General features: G+C 42.8%; 1 protein-coding gene across 3 annotated transcripts in view; it reads left to right on the forward strand.

Moving 5' to 3' along the window:
• The window catches only part of BLVRA (biliverdin reductase A), a 111,988-nt gene that overhangs the window by 60,355 nt on the left and 26,926 nt on the right, over positions 1–24,707 (forward strand). For all 3 annotated transcript variants that reach the window (XM_069216024.1, XM_069216013.1, XM_069216019.1), the window contains exons 4-5: positions 685–782; positions 11,715–11,822. In XM_069216024.1, the coding sequence (XP_069072125.1) occupies positions 685–782; positions 11,715–11,822 (206 nt within the window). The remainder of the gene's footprint in view (positions 1–684; positions 783–11,714; positions 11,823–24,707) is intronic.

Here is a 24,707-nt window from a genome sequence, read left to right on the forward strand (position 1 = left end):
ACACAGTGCACTGGAGCCTGTGCAGTTTCTCCAACGGTTGGAGAAAGCTAAGAATGCAGACTCTACTCCCTCTCCCCTCTCCCGTGGCCCAGCCCCACCCCTCCCTTCACATGCTGCTGGCTGAGCCAGGAGCTGAAAAATAAAATGATAATGATATATGGTTTTATTTTTCAATTCCTGGCTTAGCCAGGGTGGCGACGCTCCTTCGCCATTGCGAGGAGCCGTCCCTGCTTCAGTCACTTTAAGGAGCAGCGGCTGCTTCTAAAAATAAAAGATAGTATTTTGCAAATGCAGGTTATGGAGGTGTGCTGTTCCTCGAAGTCCTCCTTCCCTTGTTATATAAATATGAATGACGCAGGAGTTTTCACAACACTCTCAGTATGGACATTTTTCAGTACAACTAATTAGAACATATTTTTCAGTGCAAACTGAAGTGGGGTCACAAAGCAGTCCGAGTTAAAAATAAATAAAAAATAAATACACATGCTCTGCATTGCACCCATTCAACCCTTTGACATTGACTCCAATATTATTATTTAGGGGTTGACACTGCGACTACAACGACTCTTTACCATGTTCACTTACATCATAAAATGGGAAGACCTTCGTTGCAGTAAGCACAGCTCTTTAATTGTTGAAATGCAATATACAATATATTTTTTTTCAATTCATGTCTTTTCAAAGGCAGTTTCTGGAGGCTGGAAAACATGTCCTTGTAGAATTCCCTATGACACTGTCTGCTGCTAAATCTGTGGAGCTATGGCAGTTGGCTGAGCTTAAAGGTAAACGTGTTATGTGCTATAAATAGTGCTTGCCAATTAATTGATGACTTTTGCATTAGCACCTATAAAGCCTAGGGCAAATTGTGCATAGTCCAGTTATATATTTGCATTTACCTCCAGCCTTTTTTTCCTAGTGTAAAAAGCAAGCGCATGATGTCAAAAATGTTAAAGGAATAGCTATAAAATGTGTGCCAATTTGGGGTTGCATGTTATTCCCCATTTCTTTCATACGTAAAACAATTATAAGAACAAACCCATTACTTGTCCCAAGTCTAATTTGTGTTGGGGTATTATTGCACTTAGTTTTTAACATAGAGCACTACGCTTGTCCTTAACTTTTTAACTATACCTACCAAGTTTCTTTACTGTCTCCTACCGCACTTTTGCATCCTGTCAGCGATGTCTTAGGTATCCTTCCCCTGTTGACATGTATGTATTTTAGTGTATTGCTTGTCTTAGACCCATCAAAGACCCATTCTATACTTCAGCATCACCCCTTGCATATTCATATTTCTACACACTCCTTGGGTCTCCACCTGCATGCAGTGATGACAGACACACTAGTGCATTCTTAGTTTTCCTGAATTCTAGTAAATGTGGTCTCTTGAGGGTTTCCTTACACCTTCCCATCATGGCCAGTGCTCAAGATCCATGGTCTATTCCTGTTCTGACTATGTCCAATAGGGGAAACATCTCTAGGTTACTTAACAGTCATTTGTTGAATAAGAATTAAGGGCAGTCAAGGAAGGAGGGCAGTCAAGGTATGATATATACTGAATTAATATCACACGCCCAACTGGGTTTCAGTATTTAATGAAAAAACGTCCATTCTCATTCTTGAGCTGATATTGTTCCATTAATTTATTCATAGTCTTGACAAAGTGTAGATAAGGTTCTGTTAGTCAACTACTGTGCTGAGTCTTGACAAGAAATACCCAAAATGTAATCTTACTTTCTTCTAACCCACTAGGTATTGTGCTCTATGCCTGCATTGCCCCTTATACCCCCTCGGTTTTAAGTAAGGGGTGCTTGGGCAATCCCTTGTCCAAACTCCTATATGTGTAAAACCCTTGTAAGACAACCCACTATTAACTATTCAGCAAATTCCTAAAAAAGGAGTATATTATTTGCTCTGATTTAGTGTCTCTTTGAGCTTGTTAAATTGTGTAGGACTGGGACCTCTGAGAACCAACTGTCAGTTGCAGAGCTCTAATTCTTATGTGTATTTATTTTTCATGTGCAGAGAAGGAATCAAATTACCTCATGCATAGAAAAACAATGCTTCAAGTAGCCATTTGGGCATAATTGTAGTTGTGTTTGCATGTACTTGTCTCACCCGTGCTGCTAATAACAAAATTTGTAACATAATTTGTATTTTGTTGTATGTATGACTGTCTTCTAATCTGCCTATGAAAGGTTGATTGGTCTCAGATGCAGCCTTTCACATATCTGCTTAGATGCTGCATCTCCAATGAGATACACACAGACATTCCTAATGCATTAGTAGAACTGGTGTTACCAAAGTAGAGAATTTCAGTTTTATCTCTGATTAGTTTGAATGCATTGTCACGTCGCAGTTAAGACAGTCAGGAAAAGTAGATTTACTCACCAAAAATGCCTTGTCCTGCCTTAGTGGTATCTGCATCATAAAAGTCAATGAAGCCAAAAAAGAACATGCACGTTTAGCCAAGGAGAGGGGAGGGACATATATGTTACCAATAGAAGGGTTTGAACAAGGTTCATGGAGGGTCCTCCAGCGAAGGCAGACTGAAAAAGAGACCTGGCAACCACATGGGAAACAGAATCTAACAAGGCTATGGCACCACCTCTCATTGATACATTCGCTAACCCAGACAGGAGTGCCAGTGTCAAAAGCAGATGAGTGATCCCGTAGGACGAGGGCGAGAGAGACCCCTCCGAATGAGTGCCGGTGTCCAATGCTGTGCTCAGAAGCCCTCGATTGGCTTTATTACATGTCAGCTCGCCTATTACCGAGGCTGCTCAGTCTTATGCTCACCTCATGTCTCTCTAATCCACTACCAGACATTCCCTGACCCATTTTCTCGCTCTTGCAGGTTCCTGTTTTCCCCTTATAAGACGCTTTTCTGTATTTCTCTTCCTCCTCCTTTCTCCTTTGTATGTCTTTCCATTCCTTGCACTCAGGAAATGTTTGCTGAGGAAAAGTAAGTGCTGGTCTCCAAAAATGAGTGCCAGTGGCCCCCTCCGACACCCACCAGCTCAAATAAAGTACTTCTTTTATCCAGGAATAGATTTACATTGTCAAGGCTTATATTCAAGATCAGGCTTGTGCTGGTTCAAGGAGACGGTGTTACCTTAGAAGGGGAAAGCTGCAGATTAACAGAGCTCATTGGCTACAATGGGGCCATGAAGAGATAGGGTGGTGATTTGTGCCGACAGCTAAATTGCTGTTGGACCTTTTAAAGAGATGTTCTGCAATAGCCTACATCCATGTGGGAAGAACCAAAAAGATCACTATTTATACATTACAAACCTTTGTCAACAGTTTATTTCCAATAGGATTAGGGTTCTAGTTAAGAGTAGCATTCGATTTTGGGGTAGCGTTATGGCTAGGATTAGGGCTGCAGTTAGGGTTCAGTTTAAAACCTAAGTGATGCAACTTTTAATGCCAACAACATTTTAAACATCAGCATAATCCTTTGCACTCCGGCCTATGTGTAGACAATAGCAGTCAAGTTTGCCGCATCTCTCCTTTGGTAGAATTATGATTTCCTGGCGTTACCCAACACCAAGAATACATGTAGAGGGAGTTTTGCCCCTTTACACTTGTCACATGAAGGTTAAAGATACACAGGTGAAGGGCCCCTCCTATTCAAGTCTAAGCCAGCTAGAGCTGCTAATGAAATATACCAGTGCCATGGTCCTTGTATGAAAATAAGGGGTAGAAAATGTTCAAAACCCACACCATGTTTCAAATTAAATGAAGTAGCACTTCCACTCTTTCACATCTTTACTAATCTCTTTATTGTGTAGTAGAACAATATTTACACATGAATGAAAACATTGTAATTTGCAAGCGCCACTGTCCACGCCACCATTTCTGGATGTATAGCATTCTGCTTATTTAATAACTGTGTCCTGAAAAACAAGATGCTGTGACTTAAAAGAAAGGTCAGTAATCCCCATCAGATTTCTTATCCTTGAAAACAGACCTCATGCTTGTTTTAAGACCTAAATATCCCAATTCTTTAATGTCATTTTATCACAAATCATTATTCCAACAAGAGATTATTCACCATACATCAGATGAAGATACAGAAACGATAGCAGAGGGAAGGTGGACAAAGGCTGCCACCAACATGGCATCAAAACTGCAGTCCCACCCAGTAATCCGGGTCATGGAGCTACAATATAAAAGCTGTCTGATAGAAGTGTACAGTATGCTTCCCACAACAAACTTCGAGCATACACTGGAACTCAGCTTTTAAAAAGACATGGTTTCAGCAATCCAAAATGAGCAGTATCTACGCTAGAAACGAGCCCTACACTTCATCAAACTGTTGCATTTGGTCTTTCAATCTGTAGAAGATTTTTTCATACGATGCCACGGCGTGAATATCTGCAGCCATGTGCAGTGAAGTGGTACAATATTTAATTTTCAGTTTCAGAAATTCCTACTTTAGCCACCTTCAGGGCAATTGTAAACCAGTGATAGGTATTATTGGACAGTGGAGGCAGTTGGGACGTGTTGTGTAAAATGACTACTCTTCCTGTCAGTAGTAGAGGGATCCCTAAATTTGTTGTGATCGAGCCCCACACTTTTTGCCAAAAATGACAGAGAATAAAGCATTCCCAAACTTTATGTATTATATCTGAGTGTGGGGTATGACACCACCAGCAGTTAGAATCCTGCTACATGTGCGCCTTGAAAAGTCGCACTGAGACCAATGCCATTGATGTAAGACATCATAACTAAATTTTAGACAAGCTTTGCTCAGCGTTTTATTGTGGTTCTCCAGGATGTGAGACTAATCCTTGGCTATAATGTCTAGCCTAAGCCACGCGGACCACCGCTGATGGAGAGAAGCTGCAGCGTGTTTTGAGAAAAGGTCATTAACAAGTGTGGAGTAAAAACCAGATATAATCCCTCTGTGATCCTTCTATTGTGTGATCTATTGCAGGACAGGATCTGTTAAAAGAGTATATTATGGTCTCCAAAAGCAGCTCTGAGACTGCGGGTGATCTGCAAGTATTGCACGTGTTGGGAACGTGGTTTTGCGCAAGAGTCTGAAATGCATTTATCGCTCCATCCCATAACAAATTGTCTAGGTAGTGTATACCATTCTAGTTCAGCCTCCCCAACTCACACTTGTTTATTTCTCCAGAGAAGTGCATGAGTGGAACCATGCTGATATTTTTGAAAGGGAAGGCGTGCTGCGCCACACCTCTGTGTAGCTGTCAAGACAGGTTTAGTAGAGTGGCATTTGCGGGAGAGATCTGTGTAAAGTAGAGCCAAGTCAGAAAAGGATCAAAAGAGATGGCATGCTACGTGTCACCACATTGGACGTTCCCTACGTGTATATACTGACTGTGCCAATTGTGGAGCCAGCCAGTAATCATTTCCCGTAAGTATCCTATTCAGAATATTATACTGCTAACGCCGCAGAGGCTTCTGGCAGACAATCTATTCTTCTATGAGGAAATAGCAAGACACATGAAATAAAACTTTAAAGTGCTACTGTGCTGGATTAAGAATAAATGTCACTTGAACCCTGCAGATATTATTCACATATCAACCACAAAACCATTGGTGGTTCTGTTGTCTCTACACGTCCTGCCTTGAAACCCCCTCTTTTACAGGAGCCACTCCTAGTAGATTATTTTAGCCCTGAAAGGCAGCTCCTGCCTCAACTACACTATACTTAGAAAAGTGTGGGGGTGTTTTGAATCAGACAGACTTGCCAGAGAAGCCCTCTCTCTTGCGTGTATGTGACACCCTGCCCTGAACCCTTAGAAACAGTGCATACAAACTTTTTTTAATAACTAATGGTTATTGCATGCTAACCTAAAATAAAATGTGTGCATTGTGATTACCCCTATAATAACATATAACTATGTGATTATGAATATTGTCGAAGTGAATGGAATGCAAACCCCAACATTATTTTCACATGTCTGCAGTCAGTTGATTTTAAACTCCCTATTTGTATTGTGACATCATGTTATTAAGCTTTTTGTTGCAGAGTCTTTCAATGTCCCTGCATACCTGTTGCATACTGGAGGGTCTTTAGCTAAAGGTCCCCACAGATAACGTGCCCCCACCATCTGTTTTTTATCTCTATCCCTACATAATCAGGGAGACCTTGTATACCCTTTTCTCCACAGCATCTTTATAGAGCTTGCAGGGGTGTGCTCTCTCTGAACCTTATGTAGCTCAACAAAATTCCTTTATTTGCAGCATTTGTCATTATTGGCACATGTTACATTTAGGTCCATGTTTGTGGGGAAACCGGAGCAGTAGCAAGATTTTCCTGTAAGAAAGTTTTATATCATGTATGTTACACATAATGCACGAGCATGACATGTTTGTATGCTCAAACTTATTCTGAGTGATGCGTGTTTTCAAGTCACACTTCCTTTCTACACATGAGACATGAGTGCGCTTGTGTCTATTGTATGGTTGTGAAGATGAACCACTCAACGGGTGGGAAAAGCTTGAGTAAAGATTCAAGAACGGGTGCGATTGTATATGTAGAGGGTGTTAGAAATGGGGTCTTTGGTTGACAGGTTACCCCCTGTTCAAGCAAGGTCCCTCACTCTAGTCAGGGTAAAAGAGAATCACCCTCAGCTAACCACTGCTCACTCCCTTTGTAGCTTAGCAGAGCAGTAGGCTTAACTTCAGAGTGCTAGGTGTAAAGTATGTGTACCTACACACACAGTAACTTAATGAAAACACTACAAAATGACACAACACAGGTTTAGAAAAATAGAAAATATTTATCTAAGCAAAACAAGACCAAAACGACAAAAACCCACAATACACAAAAAGAGTTTTCATGTAGTTTTAAACACACACTAACACTGTTAGTGTGAAATGTACCATGGGCGCGTCAAAAATAACCCCACACAGGCGAGTGTGCGTCAAAAAGGGCTTGCGATGCGTCGATTCCACTCTCGAGCGGGACCTTGAGTCATTTCTCCTTTCGTCGGGTCGGGCGCGTTCCTTCTCTCCGCAGTAGAGCTATGCGTCGATCCGGTCAGAACTCTCGGGCCCAGGCAGGCCTTGTGTTGTTTTTACATGCCCAGCGGTGTTTGCGTCGGAAATCCAGCCGCACGATGATTAAAACCACGCAGCGCGGGTTTCGATCTCCAAGTCTCTGTCAGCGATGCTGCGTGTTGTTTCTCCAGCTCGTGCGTCGATTCTTCGGTCACGTTTCCGGCGAGGGTCGATTTACAGCCACGAAGCCTGCGGCGCGTCGTTACTTCAGCCGCAGATCAGAGTTGCGTCGATATTTTCCCTGCACGGTGCTCTGTGCGGGGATTTCTTCCTCTTAGGCTGCCAGCTTCTCCTTTGAGGGTCCCAGGAACTGGATGGGCGCCACAGGGCAGAGTAGGAATCTCTCCAGAGACTCCAGGTGCTGGCAGAGAGACGTCTTTGTTGTCCCTGAGACTTCAAAAACAGGAGGCAAGCTCTAAATCAAGCCCTTGGAGATTTCTTCTCAAGATGGAAGGCACACAAAGTCCAGTCTTTGCCCTCTTACTCTGGCAGAAGCAGCAACTGCAGGATAGCTCCACAAAGCACAGTCACAGGCAGGGCAGCTCTTCTTCCTCAGCTCTTCTGCAGGCAGAGGTTCCTCTTGGTTTCCAGAAGTGTTCTAAAATCTGTGGTTTTGGGTGCCCTTCTTATACCCAATTTCTCCTTTGAAGTAGGCCTACTTCAAATCAAAGTCTCTCTGTGAAATACTGCCTTGCCCTGGCCAGGCCCCAGACACTCACCAGGGGGTTGGAGACTGCATTGTGTGAGGGCAGGCACATCCCTTTCAGGTGTGAGTGACCACTTCTCCTCTCCCTCCTAGCAGAGATGGCTCATCAGGATATACAGGCTATATCCAGCTCCCTTTGTGTCACTGTCTAGTGTGAGGTGCAACCAGCCCAACTGTCAAACTGACCCAGACAGGGAATCCACAAACAGGCAGAGTCACAGAAATGGTATAAGCAAGAAAGTGCTCACTTTCTAAAAGTGGCATTTTCAAACACAATCTTAAAATCAACTTTGCTAAAAGATGTATTTTAAATTGTGAGCTCAGAGACCCCAAACTCCACATGTCCATCCGCTCCCAAAGGGAATCTACACTTGAATCAGATTTAAATGTAGGCCCCATGTTAACCTATGAGAGGGACAGGCCTTACAACAGTGAAAAACGAATTTAGCAATATTTCACTGTCAGGACATATAAAACACATTACTATATGTCCTACCTTAACCATACAATGTACCCTGCCCTTGGGGCTACCTTGCATGTAAGAAAAGGGAAATATTAGGCCTGGCAAGTGTGTACATTTGCCAAGTCGATTTTACAGTTAAAACTGCACACACACACACAGCAGTGGCAGGTCTGAGACACGATTACAGAGCTACTTATGTGGGTGGCACAACCAGTGCTGCAGGCCCACTAGTAGCATTTGACTTACAGGCCCTGGGCACCTCCAGTGCACTGTACTAGGGACTTACTAATAAATCAAATATGCCAATCATGGATAAGCCAATTACATACACATTTTGTAAAGGAGCACTTTAGCACTGGTTAGAAGTGGTAAAGTGCCCAGAGTAACAAAAAGAGCTAAATCAGAGTCCAGCTCACATCAACAACCTGGGGAACAGAGGCAAAAGGTTAAGGGAGACCACGCCAAGGATGAAAAGTCTAACAGAGGGGAATTGTTAGTTAGCATTCATTGTTATTTCAGATGTCTTTGTTATAACTTGGAGAAGAGAAATAATGATTACGTGGCAAATGTGATACCTACCGGCCCGTAAGGATTATTCATTTGTGTGCACATTCTCGCCTTTGCAACAATAGCTACAGCCACTGTACTCTTAAGCAGCAAACATCGAAATTCCCCCTTCAGCTTAAGCGGTGAACAGCAGGAGGAATGTGGCATTTTTTCATTCACAAAATACAATATTTTTCTGCTGACTTTCCACAAAAAAAGCAAGAAACTCACATTAACTATAAAACTCCTTTAAGGCCATACACAATATGCTAAATAACCATAGTCAATGCAAAAATTGAAACCATGTTAATATATATCAAGGTCCGCAATATGGATTAACATCATCAAAAATACATTTTGGCGTGGGTCTGCACCGGATATTAAGACAATCCCTGAATGCACATTTAATTGTGGAACTTCTGCCCTGTGCACCTTCTGCTAAATAACAGGAGGGAGGTCATTTCTGATAGGACAAGGGATCCTAAATGAATTCAAACATTAATTTGCCACCAGTGTCATTTATTGTTCTTATCTGAGAGGAAAAAAAGATACTCTGCGAATGGTGGATAAAATACACTCAGTACCTAACCTTTAAAGCGCAACCTTTCCCAATGGACAGATTCCACGTAGTGATTTCAGCCTAGTGCTGTTCCTAAAATACAGTATGGTCCTGTTGGGATGTACTTTCTGAAGGAGGACATGGGGATAACAGTTACAAACATTTCTTAATTCAGGTTCATTGCGTTTCACCTGTAATCGTAACATTAATGGTTCCATCTCTCCCCACATTAATATAAGGGCGTAGCTGTGCTGAAAATGGTTGGGAAACATCGGACCCACTGATCCATGTCTGACTAATATGACAGGGCGCCAGGTAGATTGTTTTAAACTAGAATGTACCCAAGGACTACTTGAGTGCCCCACTGAGACAACTCATTTCCTGGTATCAGATCAGCCCCCTTTTTCTCACTGACCTCCAGTTCCCTCACATACACACACTTTCTACCATTACCAGCCCAATATTTTGCGAAAGCTACACAGAAACGTGTTAGATCTTGATGGCACTAAAATTAGCACTAGAGCATATGTAGTATTCATACAGACGGAGTGCAGGCAGAATGTACACAGCAAGGCACAACCATCAGTAATCTGATTCAGAGACATACTCTGTCCAAAATGGAACATCAGCACATTCCAGCGGAAGCTGAATTTCGCCTAAGCAGTTACCAAATTCGGAAATTCTAACTGCAACCATCTCGGGTGTCATAAGTTCATTTCAGCATTAAAAAAGCACCCTGGCCCTTACAGAACGTGTTGTTTCCTGTAACAAGCCTCTGACTCTACTCAGCACCTCCAACTCCCTTCTCATCTCACATAACTACCATGTAACTGATATCTTTGTTCATCAGCTGAGATTCAGCTGAGATTGGACAAAACCTGATGTTTCTTGACTTCTGTTGAATGTATCTGCCGTTGCACGGCTCTGGATAGTGTTATGTGCGACTCACAACAGTAAACATTAGTGTCTATTGTCTAGTCCCACCTTTAGACCTACTCACTCATTCTTTTTCTAAATATTTGTTTTCACGATCTTAACAATTGAACCATTATTGATCCCTCCCTACTTATGGTTCCACATTAGAAAATCTAAAAGCTATCACAACATCAGCTTTGCTTGGGCACGTTACAATATATCTACATTTAACAACACACTGTACATATGAATTGTTCCTACACTCAGCTGTCAGTTTGCCTGCGATTATGTCTTCGCGTGATGCCTGGAGTATGCATTTCTGCTTTGAACAACCATCTCCTTTCACAAATGATTCCGACCTTCTTACTTTCCACACTACAATTTAATTCATTTAAATAGTCCTGACTGCAGAGACCCAGGAATGATCATTCTGCCCTGGAGGGTAGAAAAGTTTAGGGCAGACCCTTATACGATGGTAAAATCTGAACACTTTCAAGAAAAAGTTTAAAAAAACGCAATTGTCGTAAAATGCTCATGACCTGAATATATTGTGCTCTGTACTTTTGCCGTCGTAAGTTATCACGGCTATGTATTTATTTAAAAATATAACATCTCCATTATGTAGCTTGAGCAGGTATGCACGCATACACTTTGGCATAACACACAACCACGGGCATATCTATAAAGATAAATCAACAGAAAGCGACAATACACACTGAAAGTATAACCCCCTTCCGAAGGTCAAGGATGGATTTTCTTGTATGGTGTTGCAATGACTGGACTCACAGTGAATAGTAAAACATTCGTTAGCTACTGGAATATTAATTTCAACAAGTGTAAGCCCAAAAAGCTCGGCATCTAGCCTAGAACGCTGGGCATCTGTCATCCGCTAATGGAGACAGTAGTGCTTAATTTGTAAATACAAAGGTGCAGGTGCCCAAAGCCTCCTCCTCCTAAACACACGGCTGCTGCAATTAAATGTGCGAACACTGAATACTGAGGCAGTGTAATCCTGAAGCCACCTCGGGCCTCTTCAATCCATTTAAAGCCACTTGTCGCCCCTCCAGCTCACTCCTGCAGCTTTCTGCTTTCTAACTTTGTGACGGCGTTTCGCTTTTCTCTTCCTCCCTTTTGCTCACAGTAAATGCTTGAGGCAGAAAAGTAGGTACCGGCCCTCAAAAGTAAGTGCCGGTCCTCAGCACCGGAAACAACAAGCAGGAGGGCCGGTTCTACAAGCACGGACTTGGTGTGACTGTGCCTGCGCACCTTTTTCGCTGCTGAATTTGCCTCGCAGGGGGCTCTCCCTCTGCTGAAGGGTTGAATTATAGCTCGTACTGCGATTTTTCTGCAGTTCCTAACTGTGAAAATGTTTCACGTCTACATACTGCCTCTCTGTTTTTCCTTTTCTTGAATGATGTAGCTCTGCTAAAAGTTATACCTTCAATAAATGCTATTCGTGCGATGTTTCATCTTTTTAATACTTGCAGGTAAAGTTCTTCATGTGGAGCACATTGAACTTCTGTCTGAACAGTACAAACAGTTGAAGAAAGAAGTAACTGGGAAGGAACTTGTGAGTGGGACTTTGCACTTCACAGGTCAGTGAAACGAGAGATGACATTGCTGAATATTTGCATGGTGCGGTAAATCACTTTCCAGCCCATTCCATAGCCACAACAGCATTCAACATGGAAAGTCTTCAGTAGCAAGGGTTTGCATATATTGCTGCTATTTTATCTTTAAGTCAATGTTAAATTAAAAAAGTGCCTATTGCGGGAAGCGTGGCAAGCAAGAGGTAAGAATTTTAACAATAGCAATATAAACATTTTCAAAACTAAATAATCAAATCTATGCAATACAGTTAACTTTAGTGAAGCATTAAAAAACATATTTCCCCAATGAAGGCCTTATGGGAGCGGAACTCTGGCAGAGAGGTTATACTCACTGAGTGGCCATAGTAACTGAACACCCTCCAAAAGTGTTGAGTAATATGAGGTTTAAACTGATACAATGTAAAATACCTCACGTGGCATATCATCAACCTTAAAGGCTGCATAGAATATAACCCATTGTTTCTCGTGAATGTCACAGATGTCATCAGCCTGAGTCGACGTGGCCCATATATTCTGGAGATGCTCGGTAGTAGACCCTTTCTGGAAAGTAGTCTGAGCTTTAGTGTGCGCGTTAGTAGGAAGGAGGCTAATATCTTACGACTATACAAAAAAGTTCAAGGAACATAGTCGGAGAGCATTTTCAGGTCTGGGGTGTAGCGATTCTGGGTGGCCCAAATTACCGTTTCTGACTGGTATCTCTGCACATGTTTACTCCTATTATGCACTGTACCCCACAGATTGGGGAACAACTTTGCAGACTATGATTTACCAGTCGTAGTAAATGTACGTCAATCCGAGGCACTAGTCAGGGATGCCCACTCTCCTCCCTGCTGTTTGCATTAGCAAGGGAGCCCTTAGCTATGCAACGTCGCAGGGAGTGCCAAACATGGGGCATTCCCCTTGCAGACTGAATGCATATTGTCTGACTTTATGCAGACAATTTGCTCACGTGTCTCTGAGATGTAACATCGGACCTTACCTCACTACACGTCATACTGTCCACCTTTGCTAAAGTCGCTGGACAACGTGTCAACTGGTACAATACAGCAATCTATCTGCTCAGGCCCACCCATTCAGCACAAGGGGTATGTCTGGGAAGAATGCAGCTCAGTTGATTCCATAATGCAGTTCTTTAGTTGGGCGTCTACCTGCACCATACCCCTCTCAATTTGTGTGAAGAGAACATCCGTATGCCTTGGTGGGCATTCACTCACAGGTGACCTTTTGGTAATCACTCCCCATCGTACTTATTGGTAAAATAGCCATGTCCAAAATGGCCATTTTAGCACAAATATTATGCTATTTCGCCAACCTTCCTGTCATTTCCCCACGGTCAGACTTGAGCAAACTAAATTCCATCCTGTGAACCCTTATCTGGGGCTACAAGGGACACTGCGTTGCCTTAAAAAATTGCAACTATCAGTAGGACACGCCAGGCTTGGTGCCCCTTTTTTAAGGCCTACTTTTTAGCCGTACAACTGCAGTGACCCTCCCGCTGGACTGCAGGTTGAAACATGGGTGCAGCTACTGATGTCCGCGAAGTTCTGTCCACTGCTATGGTGAGCAATTTCCCCCTCCCTAGGATATTGCCCCCATCTCATTGGCCCTTACAGGTGTCTGTGGTGCGAGCTTGAATGCTCTGAATCCACTGCCTGGCATGAGACAGACTGGCCTATACACTCAACCATCCTCAGGTTGTCTATTCCAGATTTCTTATTTTTTCCCCGGCTGATATGACCGCCTGGACAGAGCGCTCATTAATACAATCGCCAGTCTCTTTAATGAGTTCCATCTCCTCCCCCTTGAACAGTTTATGACAGATCACGGAGTCCTCCAGTACAGACAACTCCATAACACCTGCCATACTCTCTGGTATGCCCTGGACACAGAACCAGACAACCATACAGTCCTATAGTCCATACTCCCCATGGGTATGGTCTGCCACCTCATCACCTTGCTTTACAAGGTGATCTGAAAACATCTCAATATCCCTCTCACAGTTCTGAGAAATAGATAGGACGAAGACTTTGGGCGGGCCTTAAATGATAAGGAATTAGAAAAGGCCTTGAACACCTGCATTAGGTATCACAAAACTCCTGGTATAAAAATATAAAATTCTTCATATTGCATAAAGCGTAACTCACCCCCGCCCAGCTAAGCCTCTATTACCCAGATGCACAGTCTAGCTGCCCCAGCTGTCTCAACTCAGATGCTGATATTAAACACATACTATAGTCATAGCCATTGCTACGCAGCTGTTGGTGTACTATAAACAATCTCTGCAAGAGCTCACGGAACTTATAGACATTCACACATGGGAAACGTGTACCCTAGGTATCTTTAAGTGGTGAAAGAAATACAAAGTATGTATCCGTTCCTCAGCTCCAGCGTTCCTCCTGGCCAAACGGGCTCTCACACTTCTCTGGCGCTGCCCAACACCCCGCTGGAAGAGGTTTGGACAATGCACAAGTGGGGGTATGCCAAGGAAGAGGCCCTTTAGTATGAGGAGGCTTGGCACCTACGCAAATGCCCTATCTCCACCCAGTGGGCCACGCTCCTTCTGGAATTTCACAGAAGGTCCGAAATGATGACCTACCTCCCTCAGCTTCCCCCATCTGCTACTTCACTTGTGATGTCTACGCAGCTACTTTCTCCCAATACTCCATTGCTGCCCTCCCGGGCCATGATCCCCTTCACCGCCTTCCCCCTCTCCCCAATATCCACCTTCCCTTAGCCCTGGCCCTCAGGCTCCACTCTTATGGATGCAGTTACACACTCCTACTATACTTCCATAGTGTGCTATTGTTAACTGAATCCTCTTGGTGACATGCCCACCCCCACCGTTGGCTGTACTACTCTCCCCACAGTTTGCAGCACAGCGGTTAGATACACCCCAGAACTCCTTGTTCTCGTAAACAATACTTCACAGCTCTCCCCTTTACACTTCCACTAGTGTTACTAGCCAACTTTCAAGTTATGCAGTGTAAAGGCCTATGTTATTCGTACACTTTGGAAGAGACATCCATTTGTCTAGCTGTAAATTGCTTTATCGTCTTACTGCTGTTGCATCTGTTTTCAAAACCAAATATAAATGTTTGTTAAGAAAAAGAAGATGCAAGTAACTCCCAATTTTCTAGGTTTTAACACTCCTTTTTACTTTCTTTTTGAAGTAGATGGTAAATTGGAAAAGTGGCTTCTGTTAGAGTTGGGGTTGGAAGGAGGGGAATGGGGAGATGCAGAGATGGAAGAGGAAGGTTACTTCTGGCAGGGGTGTGTATTGAATGCTCCCCCCATGCTGTAGAAAAATGTTTGGGAAAGAGCAACAGGCAAGGCTTAGCTGTTGTTGTAACCAAAGCATCATAATTTTACCGGTTGAAATGAAAACCAGTGAAATTGAGGCCTGTGTTCCCACACTCAGGAAAACCAGGTGTGGCTAGACTAGGCCAGTTGTGAACAGACAGGTCCATATCCCTCTGGGGTATAATGCTTCACCTGACCCATGAACAGGCCCAAAATGTTTTGGCGATTGTCCAATACTACCATCTTCGTTTTTTTTTTTTTTCCTAATTTCAAAACTTTTAGCTTCCAAAAGAAGCAACAAGAAACATATAGGACCATATGTTCGAAATTATGTTTTTGCATTTACTAAATAGCAAATCCTAAGAAATCGCTCTTTAGGAAATGCAAATGGAATGTACAAAAATGAAGATGTCCTAATAGTGATTCCTATAGAGTAGGAATCACTATAAGGAAATTGCTATTTAGGAAATGCTACACCATTTATTCCTATGGTCCCAAAGGCCCATAGGTATGTGTGTTTTTGCATTTCTAAATTTGCGATTAGTAAATCGCTAATTGGGAAATGCAAAACCCCCCCAAAAAAAAAAAAGTGCTGCACATGTAAAGCGCACAAATGCTCTAAGCAATGTCACTACATGACACTTTATAAAATACATTGTGGGTGCATTTTTTTAAAACTTGCACATGGTTACCATCGACTAGAAGTTGACGGTATTAGTATTTCCTAAATGCCCATTTCGCATTTAGGTAATACTTTGTACATGTGATTAGGAAATCGCAAATAGGAAATCCCTATTCAATTTTCTATACATGGAATCACAAAATGCGATTTCTTCTGGGTAGAAATCACATTTTGCAATTCCCTATCTGCCTTTGTACATAAGGCAAGTTAGCATTTCCAAAGGGACCAAAATTGCAATTCGGTCCATTAAGAAATGCTAAATCCTATCGTATTCATAGCCCATAGTGATGTAGAACAATATTTTTTTTAATACATCCCTTGATATTTGTCTTTTCCCACTATATATTTTTCAGCCGTAAGTTTTGTTTGCCTGAGTTTTATTTTTATATTCATTCCAAATGTTTTCTTTTTTGCCCCAAATACACTCTCCTCTCCATATCCAACCACTTTTTTGTCACCACCATTTTGTTATGCTCCAATAGTGTTACTTCTGTCCCGTTCTCTGTCCTTGGTAGTCTTCCTTGTTTTGCTTTTACACACTACAGTTCCTCTTGGGCTTCTCAGACTTTTATCAAGTCTCCTCAAGGCCACTTGCACCTTTTTCCCTTTATGCTTCATCTAATCAATAGGAATTGTTATTTTTCTGCCCTCCTCCGTATAGTGAAATGGCCTGTATTAATGTGGGCAACCCATATATTTTTAAGTAAAAAAAAAAAAAAAATCAACATTAGATTTTTAAGAGCTAGTTATAGGACATGAGCCAGGACTCCAAATTTAGGCTTAGATATCAGCTGGACGTTCCGTAGCTTCTGGTAGCTACAGAGGCTTCTGTGAGTCTTTCCACCAAAGGGCAAGTTTCACTTAAGTTGATGGTAAGAGCAGCTTTGGACCTCTCAGTAGGAAGCACCACCAATTTTGTAAGCCATTAGACTAACTTAGTATGGTTTTGATATTATTTATATATTCTTTGAGTGAATTCTCTTATCATTGATGTCAAAGGTTGTGTGACATCTTTTCATACAATAACGTCTTAATTAGTTATCAATCTAAAGAATTTTTTGCTGGGAAAGCCTGTCTGAGAGTGGAGGTTGGTATGGGAAGTGCTGAAAGATTGAGACTGATGAAGCAGGAGGCTTGTGGGTTTTAGAGATCCCAGATAACTTGGGTTTGTTGTGTGCCAAGAACTCCCTTGTTTCCACTTTTCCTTTCTCTAGAAGAAGGGCATGGGGGCAGATCAGGAATGTCGAGGAGAGGCAAACATGACCCTTCAAGAAGTAAGGGTCCCATTTTCCTATTTGAACTACCCCACACCACCCACAGAGAACATCCCACAGAGAACATCCCACCCCTTTTCAAAAGAAAATCCATCTTTAGAAGATTAGATATCCTTATTTCTATATATTTATTTTTCCCATTTAAACTTATTTTGAGATTTAATGTCCGAGCAGTTTTAACATTAAATTGGGGATTTGGGGATGAGGTTCGAGCATAGAGGTTGCTAACATTTAGATCGCACAGACAAGCACAAATAAAAGCTATTCTAAGGGTGTTGGTGATTTCCAAAATTGAAAGTACACATACTTGTAAAGCTTAAAAATGAAAAACAACAGATTAAACAAAAATGACATTACATCCAGCCTGTCCGGGTGAGCAAAGCAAACTGACAAGCAACCATAGGATGTCAGTAGAAATTGGCCAAGCCTGTAATGCATTAACATTAAACTTAGAAAGCTACCCGAAATTGTAACCTAACTTAATATGGTTCCAGAAACTTGATCTGTAAAGACTGAAAAGGGTATCCTCTCTATTGGGCACAGTTTAAACATTTCTTCAATCCATATTTCAAGTTATAATAAGGTTTTATGTCCTTTTTCCAGACATCAATCCCTTTGAAATCATTAGGGTTCATATAATCTAATTTGCTAGTATTTTCCACAGTCTTTCAATGCAGTAATGTAATTAAATACGATTAAAGGTTTATAATTTAAGCACAGAGATTTTGTTAAATGTAAGCTTTAAAAAAATAACATCCCATAATGCTGAAAGTTTCATACTGTCCACAAACTAAGCTACAGCAGCCTGTGACCTTTAGCAAATCCCAAATTCGCCTGTTATTGAAAACTGATTTGCCAATTTCACTAAAGCTCCCACATTAAACTCCTTTGTTGCTTTTAAACAGCATTCAGGTTAATTCTTACTTTTTGCATCAAAGTTATATATTTGCTCGAGGAAATTAAATGAGAGTAAAGATTAGGTTGTTTTACAAAACAGTCTGCATTTATCTACCAGATGACTCTCATCTTCAGATATGAGCTTCTAACTTGAAGGTGAGAAAATGTCCACATCAGGCTGAACAAGGTAAATTTAATTTTAGCAGGGTCACTGGCCAGAGGGAATGATCTCACCTTTTTAGCGAGAGACAGCTTTCATAATTCAACAGTGGTTGTGTGGTGAAGTAGATAATGTCATCTTTGTATTGGGCTTGACAAAAGAACAATTCAGACATGCCAAAGGGTATTTTTCTGTGATTTGGACAACAGGATCCCTCAAATCAGAACATCATAGCTTTTTTTACTCACTGTAAGAAATATTTTGTGACTAGAAGCATATTCAGTTTCAGGTTCACTTGTTTACACTTTTTAACATTAGAGATCAAGGTGAGCAACTATTTCTCTCAAAGTTCAGTGAGGACCTGGGAGTCCACTGCTTCAGATGAGACAGAGAGTAAAAGACATTTCTATTAAGTTGATGGAAACAAAATTTACATTTGCTGAGCAAAATTTTGATGTTCATCATAACAATGGAAGTTTTTGTCTTAAGGAACCAAATGAAGATTGTAAGAAATGTGTGTATTAGTTGAAGATTGTAATAAATACAAACCATGCCAAGGGGAATCCTTAAAGTCACTAAATCAAACTGAGCTCAACTCTGGCAGCCATGGCACAGAACAGACCGGCTTAACTTAAAGGCAAAGTGATTAGTATTCAAGCAGTACCAAAACAGTAATACAGTAAATCGTAACAGAAGAAAAATCCCAAACCAATTTATAGAAATATTTTAATAAACAAATTGACATCAAAGTAACAAAAATCCAATAAGGGAAACTGGAGTTATGACATTTTAAAGATTATATATAAAAATTGCATTAAAAAGCATTATGCACCAAACACATCATCTGGGTGTGCTTTACCTACATATAAGTTAAAGCCAGCTACGGTGAATACAAAAACCAGGTTGAACCCTGTCAGAAGTTTTACCTTCAGGCTTAGGGCCTCATTACGAGGCTGGCGGTCTTGAGACCGCCAGCCTTACGGTGGCATTCAGGACTGCTGCTGCTCTGGCGGTTCCACTGCCATATCAAGACCCTGGTGGTCAGACCCCCAAGGTTCCGCCGTCTCTGCCGGGATCGGTGATCCAGACGGGTTGACAGCAGGTGGAGGTCGCAATCAGCCAGGGTGGTGCTGCATGCAGCGCCACTCTGCTCATTACAACCTTGTTCTCTGCCAGCCTTTTCATTGCAGTTTTACCACCAGGAAGTGGCTGGCAGAGAACAGGTGCAGGGGTTCCCTGCACTGCCCATGCACTTGGCACGGGCAGCACAGGGGTCCCCCTGCCCAGCACCATCGCAATATTCACTGTCTGCTGTTGAGAAAGTGAACATTGCGAAGGTGCTGATGCACCCTGCAGACAACAGCATTGCTGTAGGTTCAATTTCAAGCTGGAGACAATGCTGCTAACAGTTTCCCGCTAGTCAGCCTGGGGGAAACTCGTAATAGGTCCGGTGGGGTGGTTGCCATTTCAGCAGCAGCCACCCTGTTGGGAGTTTGGTGGATGGGTGTTACCATCAGACAAACTCATAAATAGGCCCTTTGTCTCTGAAATGGTAATCAAAAATCCTCAGTGGGGCAAGGCAACTGGCTGTGGCCAAAGAGGGCTTAATGTCGTCGGATAGCCACTGGACAAAGTCCTTCTGAATCCATTGAATTTTGGCAGGAAAGCCCAGAGAGGGATGAATTTGAATTTCGCGGTCCAGTCCTTCTTATGTTCTTTCAGAGGTCCAAAGAGTGTTCTGAGGAGGGTATTGAGGATGCCACATTTATGTCTGGCAGAGGCCTATGGGATGGGGAAACGCCTGGCCACTCCCTAACCAATAGGGTAAAAGTTCCCAGGGGTGACCCTACCAACCTTTGCAGCATTTCTTGTATGCCTTACTGCACACTATCCCAAAGTAACCCTCTCTATATAAAACCAAGATGGCAGAATCTTTCTTCTCCTGTGCAGAGCTCCTGTTTCCACCCCAGACGTGTGGCCAGGGAAATGAGCTGCCCTTGTCTGAGGTAACTCTAAAGCAGTTCTGAGGGAAGCTCCTCTCTATCTCGGATTAGTGCCTTCATGACTGGGAGAACAAAAAAGAACCCTGTCCAGGTGTCAGCAAACATTTGCCTGTGACAGGATATGCCTCTTTGAAATGAATGAAGTTTCTAGCTATAGCCCAGGTGGTCGTCCTGCCAGAGGAACATGCACACCTCCTCACACCTAAGGCCTTTGTCTTGTTCAGTTTTGTCACCTCATTAAACGGGGCTGCTCGCCTTCCAGGTAACAATTGGAGCCCATGCAAATGAGCCTCCAAGGGCTTTAGACAGGGAAAAGGTAACTTTATAAAAGTAAATTTTTCTAAATATTTATGACAAATCAAACTACACCACTGGATTGAGCTTGTCATAAATATAACAAAAAGGCAAAGAATGAAATTTGTAGCAGTTTCCTAGCTGGAGATACCATAATTACATTCAATTTGTATCCCAGGGTTTCCTGTGGAACAAACCAGTCATGCTACAGTGAAAATAGCTTTTGCTGCCTTTTCACTGTAGGGACATGTTTGGCATTAAACATTGACATGTCCTACTTTTAAATACCATTTACTTTGCCGTATGTGCAGTAAGCCGTACTTAGGAGTGCCTTATTAACACTGAAAAGGAAGGTTTAGGCCTGTCAACAGTGGTTCTTTTGTCAGGTTGAATTTGCAGTTTTAAAATTACACAGCCGGGCTACAAAAGATAGACTTGCTGTCATGTTTATGTTGTCACTGCAGTGGGTGTCATAGGTGCTGCAGTCCACTGGTGACATTTAACCTACAGATCCTGGCCACACTTTTACCATATACTAAGGACTTGTTGGTAACTTAAATAATGGCAATTAGGGGTATACTAATTTAATCATGTTGAAGGGGGGAGCATGGGCACTCTGCCATTGGTCAGCAGGGGTAAAATGCACAAATTTCTACAGCCATTAAAAACAGTCAAGGTAAAAATCTGGAGGCATACCAGGCAAAAGATGGTAATTTCCAAAAGGGATCTTCAACAGTATGTCATACTTACACCTCAGTACATATAAATGAGCAGTCAAGGTGCAGATAAATAAAGGCAGTATAGGATTGAGTTAGGGATCGATACAACAGAGTTATCACAGTGGCAATAATGATGTGAATTTCCAGCCAGGATATACATTTTTGTAAAGCCAAAACACTTAATAATACCTTATAACAGTGGTTCCCAACCTTTTGACCTCTGTGGACCCCCACTTTACCATTACTTGAACCCAGGGACCCCTACTGAATCATTATTGGAATCTAGGGTCCCCCCACTGAGTCATTACTTAAAGCTGAAGACCTAGTATGTATGATTATATAATTTTTCAAGCAGTTGGGGACCCCCTGAGGAGGCTTCGCGGACCCTCAGGGATCCCCTGACCACAGGTTAAGAACCACTGCCCTATAATAATGATGATCAAATAGTAAATGCATACACTGACAGTACATAATAAAAAACATAATGCAATATAATACAATGATAGTGAGATAAAGTGATGAAGACTACATTCCTTTTGTGATCAATAGATGATCATGACTGCCAAAACAATACTAAAAATGAGAAACACAAACCAACACCGTACAAGCACGGTACAACAGCATATGGTTCACAACATAAATACATAACATTTATGATTGCCTCATGAGTCATGACTAACACACTGTTTAACCAAGGATTGCAGTACTTCAACTGAAACTGGTATCTTTTTTGTGCCAGAGTTTGAGAAAGTGATTTAAAGAGTGTGGGAGGATAAATCTGTCTCTTTCCTTTAAGGTTAGATAATGTTGGCCTCTTTAGCCTATTTGGTGGGGTTTTTTAAATTTGGTATCAGCAACTCCATTCTTAGTAATGATAAAGGGGGGCAAACAATGATGGAGAAGGGCAGACCATAGTTCTAGCCCAAAGGTCAATGGTGAGTGAGCCCAGCATAACGAAGGGCAATCATTAGGGCCATTTAGGGGGTCATTCCGACCCTGGCGGTCCATGACCGCCAGGGCCGGGGACCGCGGAAGCACCGCCAACAGGCTGGTGGTGCTTCCTGGGCCATTCTGACCGCGGCGGTAAAGCCGCGGTCAGAAAAGGGCAACCGGCGGTTTCCCGCCGGTTTACCCCTGGCCCAAGGAATCCGCCATGGCGGCGCTGCTTGCAGCACCGCCATGGGGATTCCGACCCCCTTCCCGCCATCCTGGTCCTGGCGGTAAATACCGCCAGGAACAGGATGGCGGGAACGGGTGTCGTGGGGCCCCTGGGCATGGGAAGTGCAGGGGCCCCCTCACAGGGCCCCATAATGATTTTCAGTGTCTGCAACGCAGACACTGAAAATCGCGACGGGTGCCACTGCACCCGTCGCACACCAGCAACTCCGCTGGCTCCATTCGGAGCCGGCTTCATCGTTGCTGGGGCTTTCCCGCTGGGCCGGAGGGCGGCCTTCTGGCGGTCACCCGCCGGCTCAGCGGGAAAGTCAGAATGACCGCCGCAGTCATTTGACCGCGGGACGGTCTTTTGGCGGTTCCTGCCAGGGTCGGAATGACCCCCTTAGTCCTTTCCAGTCCTTTTCAGTTGCGTAAAGACCAATTGGGTGTTGAATCTTGGTAACACAGAAGGGTCTGAAAATTAAGGAAAAACAATGAAAGTATACAGAGTGTGCTTGCAGTGCAGAAGCGGTAATGAACTGACAAGCACTTTTGCTAGTTGGTACTTGAAGGAGATCTCCTCCAGTTTCTGATGAGGAGTAGAGAGGGATTCCAGGAAGCTGTGCCCAATTCTCTGGAATCAGTGAGCCAGCAGGGAGTGTCTGTCCACTAATTTGCATTGAAATAGTAGTACCTTCATGAGGTTTCACATATCTAAACAGAAGCTCTGTTATTGGGAAGTAATTCTCCTGGTCCCCTGATCTTTGCCCATCTTATATGGGGAATGTGCCTTCATAGGTGACTAGGGCAAAAAAGCCTTGTATTCTGGCTGAACAAACCTTTCCTTTCAGGTTAAAGCAGTGGTTTCTTCTCTCTTAATAATCTCTAGGCTAGACTGCTCCACTGCATGCTATCTTGGCCTTCACATGGCCTTCATCCACATGCTACAGTGGGTTCCGAATACAGCTGTGTGGCTCTTCCATATTTTGTTTAAATTTCAGAGGCATTTTGGAGGCCTATCAGAGGCTGCATTGGCTACTGGTGTCTAAGTGAATCCAATATAATGTGCTATGTTTGTGTCTCTGAGCGAATTATGGGTACTTCTTTTTTACTTTGCAGATTCAGTCACACAGATATACACCTGAGAAGGCGGCAGTGTCTGTATTGGCTGTGTCTCGCTTTCTAGGATCTAGAGGGTCCGACCTTCTCTGTAATTGTACAAACAGTCTGGAGCACCCAGCCTGACATCCCAGCATTTAATCAGCCCCATTGCATCATGATAAATGTAGTTCATGAAAATATCGTACTCCATTACTTTTTAAATATTTCACCTCAACTAGGTGCAGCCAGTGCTGTACATCTCTGGACACGTAGCATCGGCATGCCAGTGAAGGTATTGAAACCGAGATGATTATTGGCAGCATTTCCAGCACCCCGGAATGGTTTTATGTTTCTCTGCTGAAGAAGGGATTAACCCAGAAACACGTACGTGTCCAGAGATGTACAGCAATGGCTGCTCCTATTTGAGGTGAAATATTTAAAAAGTAACGGAGTAAGTTATTTAGAATTCATCTGTTTTGCTCACTGTTTTCCTTTGGGGCTGCTGGTTATTTGTTATAGCGCCATAATGCCCTAAAGCAGAAGTTTGTGCTTTAAAAGTTCTTTTATTCAATTCATTCATTGCCCACATAAGTGTGGTAAGCAGCAGTAAAGGCAATCAGAACTTCAGCAGGGTAGGACACTGGGGTTTCGTTGAAACCAAGCGAGGAGGGAGCACTCTGCTCCACATTTTGAAAGCACCACTATTGGCTCCATTCAGGTCTGTCTCTGAGGGAGTGCTCGGTTAGCTGCGGTGGAGCTACAGCTTATATTTCCAGGCTTGGAAGTCGGGCTGCAGCCCACTGCCAGTCAGTTTCTGTGCATCTTCAAAGGTTTCTGGCCAGTTTCCCTCCTTAGAGGTGCTTTGAAAGGGAACCTCTTTCCCTCTTCTCAGAATGCAATATGGTGGTCGAAACCTATATGTAACTGGCCATGTATAGCCTCAAGGGTCCTGCTCTGGCATTAAACCGTGTACACTCCTTTTCAGACAAGACTGGAGGCAAACGAATGAGAGCAGAAGAAAGGTATGTCTGTTCTTGTTCTCGGGGCAAAGCATCCATCCTCCATCTTTGACATATAAATCTCACATATATAAGCATGTTTGAAGTCAGGTAATGGTACCTTTAACAACAGCTACACTGCTAGTGATGGTGATAAATCTCTTGTGCACACATATTCACCACTCCAAAACCTTTAATACTGCTTTCTGCCAGGATGTGTGCAGATGGATGAAGGGTCGCTATTCCCTCAAGACTACTGGGTGTGGAGACCAATTAATCATCTCCCA

This window comes from Pleurodeles waltl, chromosome 2_1 (genome assembly GCF_031143425.1).
Source record: "Pleurodeles waltl isolate 20211129_DDA chromosome 2_1, aPleWal1.hap1.20221129, whole genome shotgun sequence".
Classification (NCBI taxonomy): domain Eukaryota; kingdom Metazoa; phylum Chordata; class Amphibia; order Caudata; family Salamandridae; genus Pleurodeles; species Pleurodeles waltl.